We start from the raw sequence: 21,491 nt of genomic DNA, 5'->3' as shown, positions 1-21,491 counted from the left end.
GAGCAACCGGGGTTACCGTCGTCAGGAGCCTGCAGGTTATTTCAACAGTGTGGAGAGAGAGGGGGAGAGAGAGAGAGAGAAACAAGATAACGCCTGCTGGTAAGAGGCAAATGCTGCTGGAGTTTGGGAACATCTCACGCTGGGGCTGGTGTCACCTCCTGACAAGTCCCACTGCACACGCCTCCAGGTATCTGACTAAAACCTCCCCACGCGTCCACCCGCCTTCCTGAGGGACTGCCCGCCTCACCGCCCCAGCCTGCCAAACAAAAGCTAGCCTGGCTAGCTAAGAGTTTTCCAGCCCCCCACCTCGCAAAACTCAAAGTATGTATCTCTTCTTTTACAGACTAACGTTGGGCCGCTTTTCCCAGTAAAGGGTCACTTAGAGTAAATGGGGGGTGGGGGTAGGGGGAACCCAGGTGAAAGGCTGTGAAGTCACCGTCTAGATGCTTGAACAAGACCGTGTCTTGACCTCTGCCGTACCTGTTAAGAACTTCTCCAGAAGTTCGCTGTGGTTCACTTTCTTGATGGTTCTACCTGAGTACGTAGCCAGGGTAGGATCAGCACCGTAGGAGAGGAGCAAGCGGACAATTTCGAGATGATCATTCTTGACAGCATCGTGGAGAGGCCTAGGAGAGGTGCGGGGGATTACACCCGTGCACGCGACGCTTGCTTCTAAGGACACGGGGCAAAATCGAGCGTGTGCGGCCAAGCCTCGTAGGCGCGCTATTTCACCGAGGAGGTGAGTGTACGGTCGCTGCGACAAATTACTCTGTTATTTCCACACATAACCCTTTACGGGACAGGTGAAGGGACCATCTCAGGCCTAATTCTTCAATGCAAATCTCTCTTAATGCATGGCCCAAGGAGGAACTCAGGCCACGATGAAAACGTTTCCAATGAACTTAAATAGTGACAGACTGTATGAAGGTAACATACGGCGGGATGGGGGGAAGAACCCCAGCACCACGGAAGCAGATACGACAAGCCATTGTTATACCATTACAAACAAAACCCAAAAAGTGCAGTTTGTAAAAGAAACTAGGGGCAAAGTGGAACCTCTCCTGAAACCAACTTGGAGATGAGTGATCAACCCTCTCGCCCAGAAGCAGTCGACAGGCAGGGCGAGTTCTCAGGAGGATACAGAGTCCTCCTGCCCGTGTCCGCTGGGGTCAGGAACACTGTCCGCAGTCCCATCCAGAAAGGATGCGATTTGGAAACCAAGAACCACCAAATACCTTACGGTTTTGCTCATTTTATGACAGTCAGGAAAGCCCCAGTGCCCTGCCTCGTGGTGGCATCCCAGGTACAACCAGGAAGATGCTTGGGCTGACTCAGACCTGGGCCTCTGGCCAATAAACCGAGGTCAAGGACAGAGTGGGGGCCAGGCCCGGGGATGTGGGTGGACACGGCAGGTCCTATCAAGCCAGTTGCCACTGGACCTGTCTGTACTCCTGCAACTTTCAACTCACATATATGTTCAAGAGTGAGATTCAACAGACGCTGGTGAAGAGTCCAGGGTCTTAAAAGAGAACACCCCTGATAATTCATGCAGGCTCAACATTTTCAGGGACTTCTGTCCATAAGAGTGTCACAGAGTTTTAAAGTTCTATGTAAATTTGCCAGAAAGATCTCTCCGATTCCATTCTAGAGGACTCCACCATCAGTGTGCTTACATGGCACTCACTCTCCATCTTTCCTTCTGGGGTTCCCCGCACACCCTGAGAACCACTGCCTATGCCCCAGCAGGGCCAGGCCAAGAGCAAGACCGCCACTGACCCGGTTCCATCCTGGGCACTGCAGTTGACATTGGCGCCATATTCAAGGAGGTGTCGTACGATGTTGAGCCAACCTCTTGCACAAGCCTCGTGCAGGGACAGTAACCCGCGTTGCCGCGGTGGTTCACATCACAAATCTTGTTCTCCAGGCAGTACAAGACCGCTTCCTACGGGGAGAGGAGAGGAGAGGAGAGGAGATACCATCAGACAACCATACAGTGAACCTTGTAAGGGTGACCTCCCCATAGCTTGGCGGTGCCCACTTTCAAAGGCATACATCCTTGGGGCCAAAAGCCCACCATGGCGCGGGCAGGCGGCAGGCACCTTGGTGGTGGGCAAGAGTGCGTGAGAAGGGCTTGGAGATGCAGACAGTGTTGTCTAAGGCTCTGCTGCACCAGTGGCCTGGCCATGGGCAAGTTACCCTTGAACTTCTCCAAGCTTCCACAGGGCTGCTGAGAGGACGCATTCGGATAGCGATGAAAGCCCTCAGCCCAGGGGCCGACGTGACCAGTACACAGGTGTCACGGCTGCTAACATCTTAGATGACACATTGCCAAGCACAGACCATTCTCACTTGATGGGTCTGTTCAGTCAGTGGCAGTGGACGATAACACAAGTTTAGATAAAAGTATGGATGACCAACACTTAAAGAGAGCTTAAATCAGCCGGAGAACATTCCCCAGCTTAGAGAAGCAGGGACACCCAGGTCAGCTACATACTTGCGCCCCCTGTTAAGACCCCAAATAAGAACCTGGGCCTCAGATGCTCTTGTCTGTATGTTAAGTGGAGTTAAAGAGAAGCTCTCTCCCTCCATCCTCGAGGAATGACACAAAATGCCTCCAATAACCCCACCCTCTATTTTGCCTCCCTCCACCCTCTCGAGTAAATATGAAAATTTTAGACTGATTCTGCCCCAAGTTAATGACAGGAACCTGATACACCACAGGCTGCAACCTCCACATTTCAAGAATCAAATAAAACGTTCACCCCCACCTCCGGAGATGATCTGTGTCAACACTGTGCATTAGAATCACTGTTATTAACCTTATTTCTTTGGCTTGTTAAAATATTAATATGAACCACTCCCAGTAAGCAGAGCAGGAATTTATTCAATGTTTTATTACCTTAAGAAAGTTTTCAGACACATCGAAAGCATTTGCCACCAGAAAACACGTTATACTGTTTATACTGGGTAAGTCGTGCCCAGCAGAGAGCCGTCAGGTTCTGAGAGCTGGGAGTAGGCAGAACGTGCATGTGGCCCAACACATGGTCTGTTGGGTAAGGGGGGATGGGATGGGGTCAGAACAGGCCTCCTTGTGACATCTCTCAGGTAACTCATCTGTTAAACCTAAAACGGGGATCATTCTAGCCGCCCATAAGTGCGAGATGGGTTCTGTAAAACCTTTTATGCCCTTTGGAGGACACGCCAATCAAAGGTGACCACTCACTTGGGAGCGAACTAGAATGTTCCATTTGCTTACCACGTGAACCCAATGGGGCATGCTGGTAAACCTGGCCATCGGTGCCCTGTTACTTCAGGTCACTGCAGCAGCTCCCTTCCAAAACAAGAGGAGGAAGAGAAAAGGCACGCCCACGAATGCATTTCTCCGTTTACATCCCAACCTGCCAGAAAGCCTACAATCCTCTGGGCTCCCAGGCCACCTGCCCCGAGCCCTGGTATCCAGGATACCGCATGAAGCTGCTGCTCTTTTAGCAGGCCCTCACTAGCCAGACTTGAGTGGACGGCTGCAAGCTAATGAGTTGTGTGCCCCAGCCAGGGAGAGGCCCTGTCACGTGGCTCTGGGATCAGGTCTGAACGCCACCAACTGCTGTGCACACATCAATTTACTCAACCCAGGGTTTATTTGCTGTGACAATCATGGCCTTCACCTGGAAACCTTCATCACTACTAGGGCAGATTCAAGGGTACCTAGAAATGAAAGGCCGTCCAAGCTGATGGGTAAGTCAACTCTCTTCTCCTGGAAGATGGCAGCAGAGGCAGCAGTAGCCCCACGGCCAGGTCAGACTTTTTGCCACGGGCTGTCCTAACTCAACCACGTTGATCCTACTATTTACACAGTGCTTTTCATTTCCCCAGATGAGGACGTCTTCTGTCACCCACAGTAACCCAGGAGCTACCAGGAAAGGAAGGTAGTACTATCCTCATTCAACACTTGGAAACTGAGGCCCAGAGATATTAAACCCCAAGTTCAATTAACATGAAGTACTAGACCTATAACTCAAGTCTTTGGTACCTGGTTAGCTGGGAAGATTCAAAAGGCCCAAGAGGGCCCCAGTTAGAGGGATGCAATCCAGCTGTGACGAGCATCCCACAGGCCTTCTCTGTTGGGGGTCAAGTGGGCTAACTACACTCTCCTAGCTAGGAGGGTGATGGCCTCTAAATGGATGGCAACCATCGCCACCAACACTTTCTCTAACTGAAAGGTGAAGAGGCAGGGCGAGTCTGTCGAGGCAACACATTCCTTGGTCTATTTTCTCCGCTAGAAATAAACGGGAGTGTCTGAAGGGCAGCCCAGCCATTCCCAAGCAAAGTCAAACTGCTTTTGTCGGACAGCTCTCTGTTCAGCGGCTATAAGCCGAATGCCATTACCCGCAAAATGTAACCATAAAGGCCATAAGCCCGACGTTGTGAGTTAATTAAATGCCTCATTAACTTTTTAAAAAACATGACTTATTCAGTTCATAGAAAATTTAACCATCACCGCTAAAGGCACAAGCATGTGGTTGCACACTAGCGTTTTAGCCTAAGAAATAGAAGCCTTTTTCCCAGGAGGGAAAGGTTTGAGGTCTTTGGCCACGCAAGTGATCTATTTAACGCGGATCTGAAGCCAGAGTGTGTTTCTAAACTTCCAGAACCACATTATCATGACATAAAGCTCAGACAGCCTTTATACTGCACATGGTATCTTTGGCTAAGCAGAAGAAAATAACCAAGAATGCTGAAGACAAAACTTCAGGAAAACCCTCCCAAACCACACCCTTATCTGCTTAAGCAAACTGTCCTTCAATTTGAAAAGGTTGAAGCTGCCACATCTCCCAACTGGGCCTTCATCCCAACATTTAAAATTCTGCCCAGAGAAATCCCAGAAAGCTGGATTCAAAGTTGAAAGCGTTCATCTACTTGTCACAATGTTCAGCATCAACACTGGTGATCTGTGGAATCTACATATTAAAATTTACATTTGAAGAAAAAAACAAATCCGACCCTAAACATTCCCAAGGCTTCCTGTGCAATCAAAGGCCAGGTAGCCTAAAAAAGGATGGATCAAGTGCCCCTTGGTCCAGGCCTCAGAGCCACCAAACCAAAATGGAAACTGTCTTAGAGGACCAACGAGGGTCTTTTGACCTCTCTGGTCCCAAAGGGAGGCTGCTGGAAATGATGCCAAGTTCACAGGTGGGGCTCGGAGCCCCGCCCTCCACGGCGGGTGCAGCAGCACCCCGCCCCCCCATCTCCAGCATTTGCTGGAAGCGGGAGTCTACTTTCTCAACCCTAACCCAAAAGTTGGGGTTAGGAGTCTCCCCCCGACCTCCAGCGTTTGCTGGAAGCAAGGAGACTATTTTCTCAACCACGGGGGTGTCTAGCTCAACAGTATGTGCAACATCTGCTCTGTCCTCCTAGGCGCCCGCTCTCAGCTCTTGGGAAACCAAATGGGTGCTCCTTGGACTTCACCTGCAAGTAACTGCGCTAACTATCAGAAAGTGCTCTCTAGCTAATGGAGAGGTCTCCAAGAGACGTGTAGATATAAACAACAGCACATTCAACCCACAACAACAACAAAAAACACCCCCAAACTAAGCATAGCCCTAGTGCTTCCAACTTCCCACCCACAGTCATGCCTTAGGGCCAAGGCAGGCACACTTCCAAGGGCTCACGGCACTATGGACCGGGGTGGGGGGACACGACGGGAGACGGGGGACAGGAGCACAGAGCTGGCTGAGGGTGTGGGCGCCAGGGCTCCGGGCCAGCCTGGGTCCTGCCACCCCAGTGCTCAGCCACACCTCCACGCTCAGCCTGCTGAACCGCGTTTTACTGTCACCATTCAACTCCCAGAGGGCTGATGCCAGCACAGAAAAATGCCTTTGCCCTGTGGGCTATTACATCACAATTGCTACTGACAAGTATGGTGGGGGAACTGCACAGGGCAGAGAGAGTCATCTGTCTTACAGAGGTTTTGAACTGTAAAAAGGGCAATTCCAGTGTGAGCCAGTCTTGCTGAGGAGCGTGGTGGGCTGTGGAGCACTGCTGGATTGCTACCTGTACGGGTATCAGCTAACCCCTCTGAGGCTCAGTTTCCTCATCCGAGAGTGGGCTAGTACGCGTTACTCCCAAGTGAAGATGTTAACAGGGTGAAAGGAGTTACTACAGATCACACGGGCTTAGGCAGATATCAGCTATCTTTCTATGTTGCTCTAGCAATAGAGGCCATCACTGTCATCAGCCGTGCTGGGTTGGGATACAGCAGTGTGGACAGGGAGTTTTGTGCAAGGTTCAACCCCTGCTCCCCGCCCATCAGCCCTCGGCTCCCGTGCCCTCTCAGAAAGAGACTGCTCAGGTCTGCCCCACTCCCATCCCTACTCTGCACAGACACTTCCCACCCGCTACCCCACAGGGGCATCACTCTGCCCCAAACAGCACAAGTTAGTAGAGCTAATAACTACTCTCCTACTCTCTTTCTTGCTATTCAGATTCCAAAAGGGCTCATTAAAATTCCCCTGGTCGCCAAGCCCTGGGTTAGGTCAGATTTTATATCAGAGATAAGTGAGCCAGACTGGCCGAAGCAGCCTACCGGCCTGAACGGGAACGGAACATCAGAGAGGCCTGCCTTTCTTTTCACACCACGACTGAACAAGCCACCAAAGAGCCCGCAGTGTGAGCGGGAGCCAAAGCAAACACCCTGCTGGAACACCCAGCCCAGCCCGCCACGTGGAGGGGGCTGGGCTCTGAGACACGCCCCCCATCCCCAGCCAGTGTGTCCCCCACCCAAGGAGCAGAAGCCAGCGGATCCTGATCCAGGGCACCCACAAGGATGCTCACCTCGTAGCCAAGCCGGGAGGCCTGCTGTAGGAGGGTCTCGCCCGCGTTCTTATTGACAATAAGTCTCCGCGCTTCCGGTGGCATCGGGCGGGACTGGGTGGTCTCTGGAGGGGAGCTTGACCATGTCAGCTGCGAGGCGTGGGAAGCTGGTAACAATTGCTGCAAATGGTCCAAGGGCTTCTGGTCCTGCTTGGCCGGCGAAAGATCATAGTCGGAACTGGGCTCAGGCCGCTTTCAAAATCTCCGGACGGTCACCTATCACGAAACCAGGCAGCGCACACATTTCAGGCTGTCCTTCCACCACCCGCCTGGTTCGCCTCCTCCCTGAGTTACAAACCTGAGTGGAGGAAAGCACTTTTCCTCCTCTCTGTCTGGGGGAGGCGGGGCGCGAGGAAGGGGTTGCATTTTTACTAGCTGGAAACTTCACCGCCACCCAGGAGACAGGTCCCCTAGGAAGGGGCGGGGACGTTTTGGGGGGAGGGGTTCAGGAAAAGGAAAGCTTTGTCCCCAGAAGCAGAGAAGTAGGCAGGTGGGATGTGCCTGCACGGGCCCGGGGGACGGGGGAGAGCCAGGGGCAAGAGGTACCTTGCCATCCGCATTGTCCACCTAGGAGTCCCCTGGCAGCGGCAAGCCCCGCCTGGGCTCCTGAGGGATCAAATGCTTGGTTTTGCACGGTCGCTTCCCGGATGGTTTCTCGCTGTTGTCGGTGTATTGCTGCGGCAGGGGCGAAGGCTGCCGATCCATTTCTTCGTCCATGCACAGCACATCTGTCAGGGGGAGAAGCAGCGGGCGTTACACAGTTGTAGCCGGTGAGGAAAGAAAAGCCCATTGTTAGCACTGATCGTTGGAGCAGCTTCAGTTTTTAAAGATATACCAATTATGTTTTCAAAGCACTAATATTTTAATCATCCCACATTCAACCGGCAAATAGGCTAACCCACGAAACGCCAAATGGCAAGTCGCTTCAAAGGGCCGCAAGAGAGGGCAGAAGCCAGCCCTTCGTGCGCTCCCGTCCCCACCCGTGGGGGGCCTGGGTGCTCGGGACAGGGCGACTGGGGACAGCCTGAGGCTGGAATGAGGGCACTGACAAGCGCCCGGGGTCACCCAAGACTTCCCTTCCTGCCCAGCCGCGGGCTGGGTGATGAGGAGCAGCCCAGGAAGTCGAGCTCCCACCTCACTGTCCATTCCATAAGGAAGTGTGCAGGCTGAAAGGACCTCAGGAAGAAAACTCCCCGCTCGCCACACGCTACTCTTGTCAACTTGGATGGCGCTCAGGTCCCCTCCAGGGCCGTTTCCCACAGAGGGCGGGTGATCCACCCTCCAGGAGCGCCCCCCGCCCCGTGCGTACCTTGTTCATTGTCACTGCATTTAAGGGACTCCTCCAACCAGCTGCTGTTGCTTTTGGCCTCTGCCCTTTTCCTGCCAGGTTTCTCTTCGGAGATGCTATTGCCCTGGGGGGTGACCGCAGGCTGAACCGCCTGGGTCACTTCCTTCCTGCCCTGCCGGCCAGGTTTGCTCTCTGCTCCCGACGTCCTCTAAGGTGCAGCAAGCGGCGCTGCTTTCTGGGATGGAGCCCTGTTAATTCAATGCACACCTCAGGTTGGTCAGCTCACTATAATGTGGCTCTTCTAAGTGGTTAGAGGAACTGTTTGTCATTTCCCTCTCAGGCCAGTCAGCTAATGGAGAAATAACTACAAATTAATGAAGAAGCCCCCCGGGGCGGGGTGGGGGACAAACTGTCTTACACATCACTAACAGGGGTGGGGGAGGGGAGGGGTGTGGTCACTGTGTTGGCTGGAACTTGTCACCAAGTCTCGGGAGGGGGTCTATTTGCCTTTGGCCACCTTTGGGCTCCAGCCCCGCCACCTGGCTTTGGGGGGGTGGGGGGTGGGGAGGTGTGAGTGGCTCCCCCCAGGGATCCAGGGTGGGACTGGAACTTTCCACTGCTCCGCTCCAGGACTTCTGTAGGGTGCCCTGCGGGCCTGAAGCCAAACCGAGCTCACCTTTGGAGACCCGTCTCCGCTTGGCTTTCAGCAGAGAGTCCTCCGGGAGCACAGTGGTCTCAGTGTGGTTCCTATTGCCAGACACCTTGCGCTTTCTGTTCAGCCGGAGGGTGGGGCTGCGTGACGCGTCCGGGGCCGCCTGGTCGGCGGGGGACTCTCTGGGGGGCTCCGTGTCCATGTCCTCAGGAAGATCACTGTCTTCTGGGGCTTCAAAGCGGTCAGGTTTGCTTCCATCATAACACTCCCCTAGGGGAGGGGAGACAACCCGGAAAGGAGGGAACAAAGGTCACCAGGAGCAGGCAGGACCCCCACGCCCAAGGCAATCTGCTACCAACAGACCACCCCCCTTTGGAGACCAGGGGCCTCACACGCCGGAAGCACAAAACCCTCAGAAAGACGTCCCAAAGGAAGGACAGCTGAACACAACCAGCAAAGAAAGCAGAAAATGAGGCGCGTAGCCCACTCACAATCCATCCTTCAAGGGTCAAGGTGAGGCATCTACACCATCCGTCTATAGGCATGTGAGATCACTCCCTAACTGCTTAACTCTCCAAGGTGGCTTACTTTTAAAGGGGGGGTGAGTGACCTCACAGTAAGATCCAACCAATCAGGGCAGAGCTACAACGGGGGGTGAGTGACCTCACAGTAAGATCCAACCAATCAGGGCAGAGCTACAAATGACTATGGAAACAGCTGCTAGTCAACAAAAAAGGCTGATGTCATCAAGAGACCAAATAGCCCCCAACTGCCATCTACACAGACATAGCACCAATGTTCACTTGGGTCAGCAGGGGCGAGGGTGAAGAAAAAGGGTAGGGAAAGAATGGTGGGAGGCTGGGAAGCTGGGGAGACCAAGGCAAGAGGAGCCTGGCAAAGGGAAAGGAAAGGCTTCCTGGTGCACACACAAGGGTCAAGCAAGGGCAATTTCAAAGAACTCAACCAGATTGCTACAAGTCCGTCTGTCCTCTTTCCACACCCGTGGGGGGAAAAGCATTTCACTGCCATCGAGGGGCTGCTCCTATTTCCTGTCTAGGAAGAAGGCCCTCAGTGACACCAGTCACCCACCTGGCACGTCTCCACGCCTTCCTTCCCAGGCAACAAGCATCTAAGGACATTTCAAAGACAAGACTCCAACCCCCTTTGTGGGGGTGGGGTGGGAGGGTGCGGCGGGCAGGGCTGAACTGCTCACACCTCAGCTCCGCCTGTGTTGCTCCTGCCCCCTCTGCTCAATCTAGCATCCACTTGGGGCTTTTCCTCCAATTACCCCAGCCTAACATCACTCCTCACTTTTGCTCTAGCCAAAGAAACAGTTCAACTGCTTTGCTAGTCACATTGTTTCTAACACACAAATAATTCCATAATGATCACTGTGCTGTTAAAGAGTTCCCCGAAGATGACCCTGTGTCCATCACCGGCCGGGGGTGGGGGTGGGTGTATGAGTTTGGTATTTCGTTAACACCTGAGCTAAGCTCCCACAGCCCGTTTTTCTAGATGAAATCATGGACACACCCCTCACATGCTGCTCGCATTCCTCCTCCTCTCCCTAGACCACTTCAAGTATCACTCCCACTTCGGCCCAGCAGGCTGGTCCCCTGATCAGTCTCTCTTGGGGGCATTCCCAGCATTTAATGGCAGCCAGTTGTGGGGATGAACCTCACCCTGGCCTGGGCTAGCCTGACCTGTGTTCTCAATGGTGGAACACACTTAGCTTTTCTCCAAGGGTATCCCAAGGTGGGAGAGATCCCCATCTACTCTTGCCGGAATGGTGGAATCACCCCAACCGCGAGGGTCTCCTGCCATGGCAGCAGGAGAAACCCCAAACTCCTGGCCTGTGCTTACGGGTGATGCAGCCCAGGCTACCGCAGGCCCGGTGAAGACGGCGTGCTGCAACTCTCACTCGGGCTGCTCTGTGACCCTCTTAAACACTCGGGCAGGAATGGCGCCGCTTTACAACTCGGCCCCCTTCACTTGTAAAGTGGGAATGTTACTGCTAGCCTCCCTCCTGGTTGGGCTTCATAATCACGGGCCGGGCTCAGCACAGAGAAAGGCTGGAAAAATCCCTTTAACCAAAAGATGCCAAGACTTTCAGACCAGCCTGAATCTCAGGCCTGAAATGTAGGAAATTTTAAGAGGTGAGCCCTGCTGGTTACACCATTGGACTTCTCTGGTCCAATCAGCCTTCCCTAAAAGCTCCGTGGGAGGGGATCCATGGAGGGATGGAAGGGCTACCTTAAGAACCCCCATGTCCAATTTGAAAGTTTCTTTTTCCAAACTAGGTCCATCCACCCTTCCCCCAACCCCGGAGCCTTTTAGGGCAAAGATCTCAATTCCCCTCAGCTAAGGCCCCCCAAGACCTTACGCTAGTGTGACCTTACCCAGGCCAGTAATAACCCTGAAGGACACCCACCCCGACTGCCCAAGATGCCCATGGCCACCAGCTATGGGGTAGAGGCTCCGTGTCAGTTGGAGCTTCTCAAAGACTGTTCTAACCACGACCCACAGGAGGATGACCCTTGAGGGCAAAGGAGATGGGGAGATAAATAGATACACGGGGATCCTAACCATCAGGCTTTGCCATCATTGCTACTTTTGGCCCTTCTAAAAGTGGGAAGCCATGTGCCCTTGGTCACCCAGTCTAAGCAAGATGTGAACGTGGTCCCTGCAGCATGGTCCTATGACTCACAGCACATATATCCCAAATTCATTATGGTTGTACCATAGCATCACCTCACAGAAGCATCACCACAGCAACATTTACAAGTCACTGTGGCAACAAAGCACCCTCACCACTGTTGAGCCATGCCCAGTGAGGCCTAAACAAGGTGAGAGGGTTCTGAGTTGATGGAAGGCTCCCCAGGATTAAAATCCCCTTCTCTGTAGCTTAAGTATAATAGCACCTCCAGTCAGGGCTAACCTTGTTCAAAGTCACACCCGCTACACAAGGGGTGCAGGGGATCTCTGTTCCAAAGTAGTTTACAAACGTGCAGGTGCTCAGCTGGAAGAGAAGTTCCCTGAGCAAAGAAGTTTCATGAAGCCCCTTGACTGAGCCTTCCCCCAGCTCCTGGCCAGGCACTGCCACTGAGCAGGACCTAGGCCTGTCCCAGCCAAGTGGTTCGCAAGGGAGATGGTTACTCCAAGTTTGAGAAGGAAGGGACCAATGCCTCCTTGCCCCGCCCCATCTTCAAATGCCACTGAGGGTTCCTAGTGATGAACTTCCAAGTCAGAGGAACCTCCAAACTCATTTGGTGAACTTCCAAAACAAAAATTACACTCAGCCACCCATGTGATCATAAAGAATAAATGAGTATCTCAGCCACTGTGTTTTCAAGTTAATTTCTTTTTTAAACAAGCCCCTAGCAACAAGATGCACCCGCACCAGGACAACCAGGGCCGCGCAAACAGCACCCACCACCTTAGAAGCTCCTGGGCCCTCCATGGGTAGGGGCTGCCTCAGAAGGGGGAAGGCATCTTGAAGGCATCCTGGACCCTCTCTGGGACCCCTGCCCGCCCCAAATCCCCGCCCCAGCTCCCATGTGCTCACAGCTCGGCTCTCGGCCACACCGACACCCATGAGAAGGACCTGAGCCCATATTAGCTCAAGGCATGATGGCCCAAGAACAAGAAGGCCCGTTCATATCCAGCTGAATGGAATGAACGCCTGCTGTGCCTTGGACGTGGAGGCCGCAGTAAGAACAGTGGCCCCTTCAGGTGACCTTTCCTGACCAGCTATTTACAAACCCCATGTCTCTACAAGACAGAGGGTGGATGGGGAACCCACCTCCGTTGCCCCAATCTTTCAAACGGAGCCCCTCACCTTCCCCAACCCTTCTCCTGCCCTCCCATGGTGGCGATTCATGGTTCACTGGGCCATGTCCCGGGTGCTCCAGGAAGAGACCCGTCGGTCGGTCTGAGATTGGAGGCAGGCGGTGGGGGGAGGGGGCTTTCGGAATCATCTGGGGCTCAGGCCCTGCTCCCCATCAGCCACACCGAGTTCTCGTCTCCACGCTCAGCAGGAAAGACTGGGAAGGACGCACACAAACGTCTCTGGGAAGAAGGGCGGGTGAGGCCACTGAGACGTGAAGGGCAGCGGCCACCCTGGGTTTGGCCACGTTGCTGGAGAAAAGGGCGAGAAGACTCGAGGCCGGTTACCTGCCCGCTCCCTTCCTCCAGCCTCCCTCACCGTCCACCCAGAAGAGGCAGATCCCATCCTCAGAAAAGTGCATCCCCGTGAACTTGGCCGTGCCCACTTTTACCACATCTCTCTGAGAAACTTCCCAAGAGCTGAGTTATGAGGCCACTCAGGAGGGTAAGGGCTGCGTGTCAGCTGTGAGCACAGGCAAGGAGGGAGGCCTTCTTGCTGCTTTACTCCAGGGTGGCCTGGACCCTCCGTTTTTCATTCCAATCCTGAGGGGGAGGAGCTCGGAATCGTCTACTCCAGGCACATCAAGAGCCCCATCTCTCGGGTAAGGCCGCCACTGACTAGCCCCAGAAATCCCCTTCTACGGGAGCCACGTGGGACACACCGGTCCCGGTGTGGCTTACCCAGAACCCTGGCCACAGGCCTTTGTCTGACCCCAAAGATGAGCTGGGGGAGGGCAGTGCTCCAAGCAGCAGAGAGAAGCACACGCTGCTGCTGACCACAATTTTCCCGAAGTGCATCAGGCACCCACGACCTAAGCGTGCGGGCCAACGCCGACCCTACGACTGGGTCCAAGGGCCTGGGCCTCCCAAACGTGCCCACCACCCCCGACTGTCCCATCTCAGGAGGATTTCACGCCCACCCTGTCCTCGACGTTCACCGAGGTGCCCTCACTCACCATCACCGGTGAGGTTTCTGGGGTCCGGAGCAGGCTGCAGGCCACAGGCCACAAGCACGCACACTGAAGAAAGCGGGAGAAAGACCTCCACTTGCTGCCAACGCATCTCATTAGCCCAGGAAGTCTCGAGGGCAAAGCCCGAAGTCAACCCCAGTGGGGGAGCAGCCGAGGGGACCGCAGAGTGTGACTCGAGGCCAACACTAGCTTTCTCTCCAGTTCGGCCTCCAGAACAGAACACACCCGTCTGGTGGGAAGAACGGCCTCGCTGATCCCACGGCCTTGGAGCGTGGTGTCAGCTCCTCATGAGTGCAAACGAGCCTCCACAGAACACAATGATGCTCATCTCTCTGGGGCCTTCATCAGCCCTCATCGCACTTGAACGAAACCTCTGCCTTTGGAGGGAGAATCCGAGTACCCTCCACTCCCTCCCACAGGAGACTGTCACTCTGGAGGGTCTGGCTCTGGCTGCAAGTGTCATTCCACTGCTACCAAAAACCCGTATCCGTACCTGCTACCAAACAGAACACATACCTGCTACACCGGAGGTCCTGCACTGCCATTCCTCTGCTCTACCGTATCAGACTATTACTAACTACAGGACTAGCATTGCTCCGGAAAAAGGAGACGCGTGCCAGGAAACAACGTTTCATAGGTGCTTCACTCCTGGATGCCGCAACGCTCAAAAGGACAACCAGCCTTGCAATCCACAGCTGGGAAGGGTGGCCAGAGCAGCCCGTTCTCTGAACAGCCAGCACCCAGACGCTGGGCCGTCGGAAGCGTATTGTTTCCTCTCACCTCCCTCGGCACTGGGAGAGGAACCGCCCCGTTCCCACCGACGTGGTACCACACGCGAGCCGCCTGTGTTCACTTACATCTCTCACTGTCGTTCTGGTCGGCAATGGCCTCCTCCGGGGCGACCGACTTTGGCTTTTTGTGCTGACTTCCTTTCAGCCTTTCCCAGTCAGCGGGGCTGAATTTGCGCACCTCGGAGTCTTTGGTCGTGGGGTGGCCACCTTCTCGCTCTTTCATCTCCAACTCTGAGAAGCGCATCACTGCACGCTACAAAGAGAACGGAGATGGAAAAAGACACACCTTACCACCAAAGCTATTTCACTGCCCTTACCTTAAAGGAAGGTATCTTCAAAGAAATGTTTGCCCAAAACCAACCACAATTTATGATACAACTGAGATATTTTAAAATTGAACGATAAAAACGTAAGAGTGTCTATGTGTAACTAGTCACACACTCTTTATTCGTAAAGCCATACGTATGTAGAGATATATGTGGTGTGTATATATAGCCATACATACACTGTGGCATACAGACAGACATTCTCTTTCGAAGGTAAATAAAACAAAACAAAAACACAACACAAAGAAAGCGAAACAAAAACACAACAGAAAAGAAAACAAATGCACAGTGAATAAAGACGACCATGGCCCACAAACTTCCCTTTGTATATTTGGAAATGAAATTTAACTCAAAAGGTTTATGGAAGATTCTAGTAATAAAAATTTGAAGAACTGACCTCACAGTAAGCAGCGGGTAGACATAAAATACTGTCCTCTTGTAATCCTTCCATCTATGTAATTAAAATGGGCACTCAATGGATCATTTAGCCATTCATCATCTTCAGCCATTTTTATAAGCATAAACCAATTTTTTTCTTAACATTGCAAAACAATTTGGCTTTATTTGTCTTCTAATTAAAAGTAAAATATCTTAAGGAAATTCCTATACAACATCTATCATTCACTAGCAAGTTAAATACATACTCTATCCCTTTAAGCAAGGTTTGTGTTTTTGTTTTGTTTGTTTGTTTGCTTTTTGGGTGGAAAAAAAAATTGCACGAATCTCACAGACATGCGGCCGCTACACACCTCCACCAAGTATCACGTAAGGCATTCTAAGCAGCGCTTTTAGGTATATTTGTTAACGTACAGTAACGGCAGAGAAATCAAAGCGATTGATAGGTAAATGTCATGCAGTCTTTTAGACATCCTTCGCAATAATTAAAACTTCCGTTATCAGCATTCGAGTGGAGTTCGCTTAAAATCTACAGAATAACTTCAAGTATCCACTTACGTCCCCTTACTGGACACATTTCAAACATTTAAATTACGCTAAGCTTCATTAACCAAATCAGCCCGGTGTCCTGCCCTATCATACCCCCGGCCCCCTCCTCTTCACACATTAAAGAAACCTGACAACTGGTCAGGCTCCTGAAATTCGGATTGGGGGGGGGCTCACCTGCAATGCCCGCTGGTCCCGGCCAGGCTGACTAGAGTCTGCGTACAGTCCGGTAGCGACACACTTGAACCGGTCACCCACGTAACCAGCGGAGTTTGCGATTCTCTTTGCCAGCTTAGATGGCTTCGGGTTCAGAACTTTGCCATCGGTTGATCCTGCCTCGTCAGCTCCGTGTTTGGTGTCGGTGGGCGTGACGTCCACACTCGGTGGGGCACTGCCCACGCAAAATGGTTTGGGATCCTCTTGGGTTTTCCCGAACGTGACCGCAGAGCCGTCGCTCCCCAGGGTCGGCTCCAGGAATGGAGTCGAGACCGGCGTCGCCAGGTTCTCCTTGTTGGTTACCGCTGGAACATTCTCCTTGCTGAAGCCGGAAACTGGCTGGCCCGGAGCCTGTTTGAAAGTAGAGGCTTCGTGGAAGTCACTGATGTGCCCCAACTCCTCTCTCAGGGCAATGAAATCCCGGTGTGGCTGTAGGGCCACATTTTACTTTTTTATTTTTAATATATGTTCACATGTTTCCATAAAGGATCCATGGTGGCCCATAACGTAAGGACACACAATATTAGCTTTAAAAAAACATGAAAAAAAAAAAAAAGGGAAATCATGATCCTGGAAATGGGTTGCATCCTTTTAAGGGGTGAGAATAACAGAATGAGTGAGCCAAAGATTTGGGAAGGGATCTCACATTTCCAAATGTCCAAATCTTAAAATTGCACCAAGTGGGAATGTAGCTGTGGCAGTATTAACCTGAGAGAGCTCTATGATCGTTGTCTTTACTCATCACTTGGTTGCAAGGTTCTAAATGACAGGGTAAGTGAAGGAGGGCAAGTAGACAGATAAGAGTCATTTCCTGATTCTCAAAAGAAGGGGCATCACCTAGGGAAGGGGACTCCAAAATCCTACAGGAATCCTCTTCATATACTAAATTTTCTAGGTGGCAAAAGTATCTCATTTGACCCTAGCAGCCAGATGGAACTTAGAAAAGTAGTGAAAAGCTACTCAACTGACTGCAAGTCATATGACTAGGAGCATGTCAGTGAAAAGTTCACGTGAAGATGCTGTGGAAGAGCAGTTCACCTTGTGGTTGAGCGTCCTCAGAACGTGCAATGGGAGGTGCAGTACCTGCTCTGTCTCACAGGGACCCTCCAACCTCTAAACGCATCTTTCCTGGGAAGCTGAATTCAAAGAGTCAATTTAAAAAAAAGAGAGGGCTTCCCTGGTGGCGCAGTGGTTGAGAGTCCGCCTGCTGATGCAGGGGACACGGGTTCGTGCCCCGGTCCGGGAAGATCCCACATGTCGCGGAGCGGCTGGGCCTGTGAGCCACGGCCGCCGAGCCTGCGCGTCCGGAGCCTGTGCTCCGCAATGGGAGAGGCCACAACAGTGAGAGGCCCGCGTACCACAAAAAATAAATTAATAAATAAATAAATTTTAAAAAGATAAACGTCTCTAGTAGAGAAATTTTATCAGAGCCTAGTATTAAGAGCTGTAGAGCCACAAGTTTCCCACGATACAGCCTTAGCAGAGGCTGTTAAGGCAGTGACAGAAAATTTGTACCGAGGGAAATAGCAGAAGAGTTTGCCTACAATTCACGAAAAGGATCCCTGCACTTGGCCTGAAGGAAATCAGCAAAATTTGTAACAGCTTGTGTATTTGTATGCGGGATTGAGAATGAATTTCATTTTTTAATTTCTCTGAATTATCACATAAGATTCAGAAGATGCTCTCTCTGCCTAGAAGCCACCCCACTGGGATAACTATGCCTACAGAGTTTCTTTGCCTATAACTCCTACTTGCTAACAGACTGGCAGCCTGGCCCCAGGGCCTGGTCGCTGCTCCCAGTGCAATGGTGGATATGGTGTCAACGGTTGCAAAATCAAAGCCCCTTACATCCTCTCCATGCCTCTGTCCCACCCCCCACCCCACTCACCATTGATATTCAGGAAGGGGAAGGTGTCCTGGATGGGAACGTGGTGCTGTGACTGGTCCAGCTCACCTTCCTCATCTTCTTCATCCACACCATTATCTTTCTCATCCCAAGGAGCAGATCCAGTGGATCCTACCCGAGAAACACACACACACACACACACAAAGGTCAAAAGTGAGGCGCTCACGTTGCACTGTCATCCCTGCAGCTGACCCACTGTTCAAGCTAGGCACTGCCAGCACAGAGGTTCCTTGGGTTCAGTGTGCACCCTCAATGCCAAAGAGTGGGAACCAAGGGTGTTCACCCCACTCCCAGCTCCTCCTACGGAGCCCCAGTGCAAGCTCTCATCCCCTCCCCTATCCAGGAGCTGCACACCCTACTCCCTTCTCCTAGAAACCTTTTAATTCCTACTCTAAACCCCTTTCTACACATTCGCATCCCTTCTAAGGACCCAAGGAGCACAGCTTCTCTCCTTTATAAGCTTACTGTGAAGACAGACCCTTCCCTCATGGCAGAGCCTCACTAGATTCACTGGAGGTCAAGTCTAAATTATCTGGCTCTTAGTCGGAACTGGCTCAACATTGAGTAAATATAGGGATCAGGTGGTATTCTCCTAGGAAAAATACCATACAAATTAAATGATCACTTACCCATCATTTATAAAGAGAACTTAATAGCCTTCATAATGTCATGGCAATTGATTCTTAGAACAGCCTTTGAAATACGCAGGAAAGATGAGAACCCAGATTTTATAGTGGAAGAAGCTGAGGCTCAAAACGTTGAATGACTTGATTCAATGTCCCACAAGTAGTGAAATGGAAAGACCGAGGTTTATAACTCAGACCTTCTAAGTTTTAAGCCCTCCGTCTTCTAAACTACCTGGCCTCTCTTCTCAGTGTTGAGTCCCAAGAGAAGTTATTTTTTATAGAACTCAATACCCCCTCTTCTTTCTAATGCTTTACTGTTCCACTGGGTGGGCAGGAAGACTGTGCTGAGTTTATATCTTTTGTTCTCTGGGTTCTTTCTAGGGACAGCATTTCTTGCTTTATTTACCAGTCTTCAACTTTGTAAGCGAGGCGACTTTCAAGTCGACTATCGCTTTTAGGGTCCAGCCCGGAACCTGGCACACTGTCCACCTTCTCCCCAGCAGCTGGGGCCTCACCTGGGTTAATGATAGAGCCCTGGGGCTGGGAGATGTCACACACTTGATATATCTTCACTGGGTTCATGGGCACCTCCTTGGTGCCGTCGTACATCAGGTTGAATTCCGTGCTCTTGTTGAGCGCACAGCGGAGCTGGGCCTTCCATTTAGCTGGGTCGGGGTCGTCCACCCCTTCCTGGTACTTCCCCTGTCTCCACAGCCCAGGCCTGAGGGATAGGAAACTGCAGTGAGTGCCTGCTTGTTGCCCAGAAACACTGGAAAGTGTGCCCGCCCTCCCTCGTACAGACACAGATACACACAGCCCTGCCTGACCGCCCCATCACCCCAACTCCAATTTACAGAGACTGCAGCAGAAGACACCACGCTGGGGACCAGGCAAGGCAGGGCCTGAGACAAATTAAGCCAAATGCAAATACAGTATTTTAAAAAGAGGAGCCTCATCTCAAGTGCTTGTGCCAGCATCATCTGTCAACACTACAATGGCCTTAATGAAGGGTTGAAAATAAAGAAAAATCTGGAACAAGTATACACCAAAATACTCATGGTAACTTTTGGATAGCAAGACTTCAGGTAATTTTGTTTTGTTTTGCTTGCCTTATTTGTTTTTCACATGAATTGCTTATATAATAAGAAGAGAAAGGGAGGTGGCGTATGATATGAAGAATTTAGGCTTGCTGTTCCCTCTCCCTTCAATCTTTAATCTGATGCACAAATAACTGTTGAAACCAAGTACCTTTAGGAGTAGCAGCCCATAGGAGGGCAGGAAGCACGCGCTGGGGGTTCAGCTGGCCTCAGTGCGAGGCTGAGGGCCTCAAGTCCTAATAAACTCACACCACCTGCCTTTCCCTGCTTCCTCAAACTCCCACATTGGGAACATTTTGCTGGGAACACCAGTGGCTGGTGGCCTGGGCTAAAACCAGTGTGGCCCCGCCTCTCTGGTTTTCAATTTCCAGGTCTAACAGGCATCTATGTGTCTGTTCACAGGATATCAGCCCTCCCCCACTGTTAACCTATCTCAGATGTCTACACTTTCTTCAGGGCTGTGACGTATGTGCTGGTGCAGAAAAGGGGGATGTCTTTTGCAGAGGACTCAAGATCAAGAGAACGAGATGGACCGGCCAGACTGCTCCCACTTGATGTTAGGAAGATAAGGTGGCCATGTAGTTAGAATTCTGCAGCGGAACATAGCCTATAGAGTCTATGGGTTTGTGGATCCACAACTTTTATTTTTTCAGTAATGCCAACCAAGCTCGTAAGAGACTGACATATAATCCAGAATGCCAGTCTACTCGTTTTCAAAGGGGGATAAAGCTGGTCAGTGACCAGCATGGTTAAGTCCAATAACCTGGACATAACCATGTATGATCTCAACCAGTAACTCCTGTATCTGGTTTCTAATGACAATTCCAAGAACATAAGAACCACTCAACATTTAAATCCAAATTTTCAGATGACTCCAAAGCTAAATGGAAATGATTTGATATTGAACTCTAAATCTGCATTATCTAGACTATCTCTTACCCAGTTGGGTAACCCAGAATCGACAGTAAGAGGCTCCTGCTTTCCCAAAAATCACAGGGCGTAAAAATGAAAAGCACTGGAAAGCAAGACGCCCAGTGAATTTGCAAAGCTGCTCTTGTGTCTTTTTCTTTTTGACCTTGAAGCCAGGAGAAATTCTAAAAATACAAATGTATTAATTTTTAAAACTTGACTTTACTGAATATTGTTCAGATCCCCAAGCCTACAAAAATAATTTTATTTTTTTAAAAATGCTCCCTCTTCAGACTATACTACAAAGCTACAGTAATCAAGACAGTGTGGTTGGTACTGGCACAAAAACAGAAAGATAGATCAATGGAACAGGATAGAAAGCCCAGAGGTAAACCCACGCACATATGCTCAACTTATCTTTGATAAAGGAGGCAGGAATGTACAGTGGAGAAAGGAAAGCCTCTTCAATAAGTGGTGCTGGGAAAACTGGACAGGGACATGTAGAAGTATGAGATTAGATCATTCCCTAACACCATACACAAAAATAAGCTCAAAATGGATTAAAGACCTAAATATAAGGCCAGAAACTATCAAACTCTTAGAGGAAAACATAGGCAGAACACTCTATGACATAAATCAGAGCAAGATCCTTTTGGACCCACCTCCTAGAGAAATGGAAATAAAAACAAAGATAAACAAAAGGGACCGAATGAAACTTCAAAGCTTTTGCACAGCAAAGGAAACCATAAACAAGACCAAAAGACAACCCTCAGAATGGGAGAAAATATTTGCAAATGAAGCAACTGACAAAGGATTAATCTCCAAAATTTATAAACAGCTCATGCAGCTCAATAGCAAAAAAACAAACAACCCAATCCAAAAATGGGCAGAAGACTTAAATAGGCATTTCTCCAAAGAAGATATACAGACTGCCAACGAACACATGAAAGAATGCTCAACATCATTAATCATTAGAGAAATGCAAATCAAAACTACAATGAGATATCATCTC

The 21,491-nt window shown here is 51.0% G+C and overlaps 1 protein-coding gene across 1 annotated transcript; it reads right to left on the bottom strand.

Annotated features, from left to right (window-relative positions):
• Nucleotides 1-477: 477 nt before the first annotated feature.
• LOC308611082 (BCL-6 corepressor-like) lies at nucleotides 478-18,302 on the bottom strand. The gene is made up of 10 exons (XM_081260011.1): nucleotides 18,131-18,302; nucleotides 17,830-18,034; nucleotides 15,903-16,292; nucleotides 14,524-14,710; nucleotides 8,835-9,080; nucleotides 8,180-8,406; nucleotides 7,417-7,598; nucleotides 6,832-7,086; nucleotides 1,777-1,942; nucleotides 478-626 (listed from the first exon to the last, which is right to left on the bottom strand). Exons 2-6 carry the CDS (start codon nucleotides 17,830-17,832, stop codon nucleotides 8,315-8,317), a joined length of 918 nt encoding a protein of 305 aa, XP_081116137.1. The 5' UTR covers nucleotides 17,833-18,034; nucleotides 18,131-18,302; the 3' UTR covers nucleotides 478-626; nucleotides 1,777-1,942; nucleotides 6,832-7,086; nucleotides 7,417-7,598; nucleotides 8,180-8,314.
• Between the last annotated feature and the right edge of the window lie 3,189 nt (nucleotides 18,303-21,491).

Source organism: Mesoplodon bidens (genome assembly GCF_964165515.1).
Source record: "Mesoplodon bidens genome assembly, contig: HAP1_SCAFFOLD_157, whole genome shotgun sequence".
NCBI lineage: Eukaryota > Metazoa > Chordata > Mammalia > Artiodactyla > Ziphiidae > Mesoplodon > Mesoplodon bidens.
Note: the sequence above shows the minus strand (reverse complement) of the source record. Positions and strands in the feature narration are given on the sequence as shown.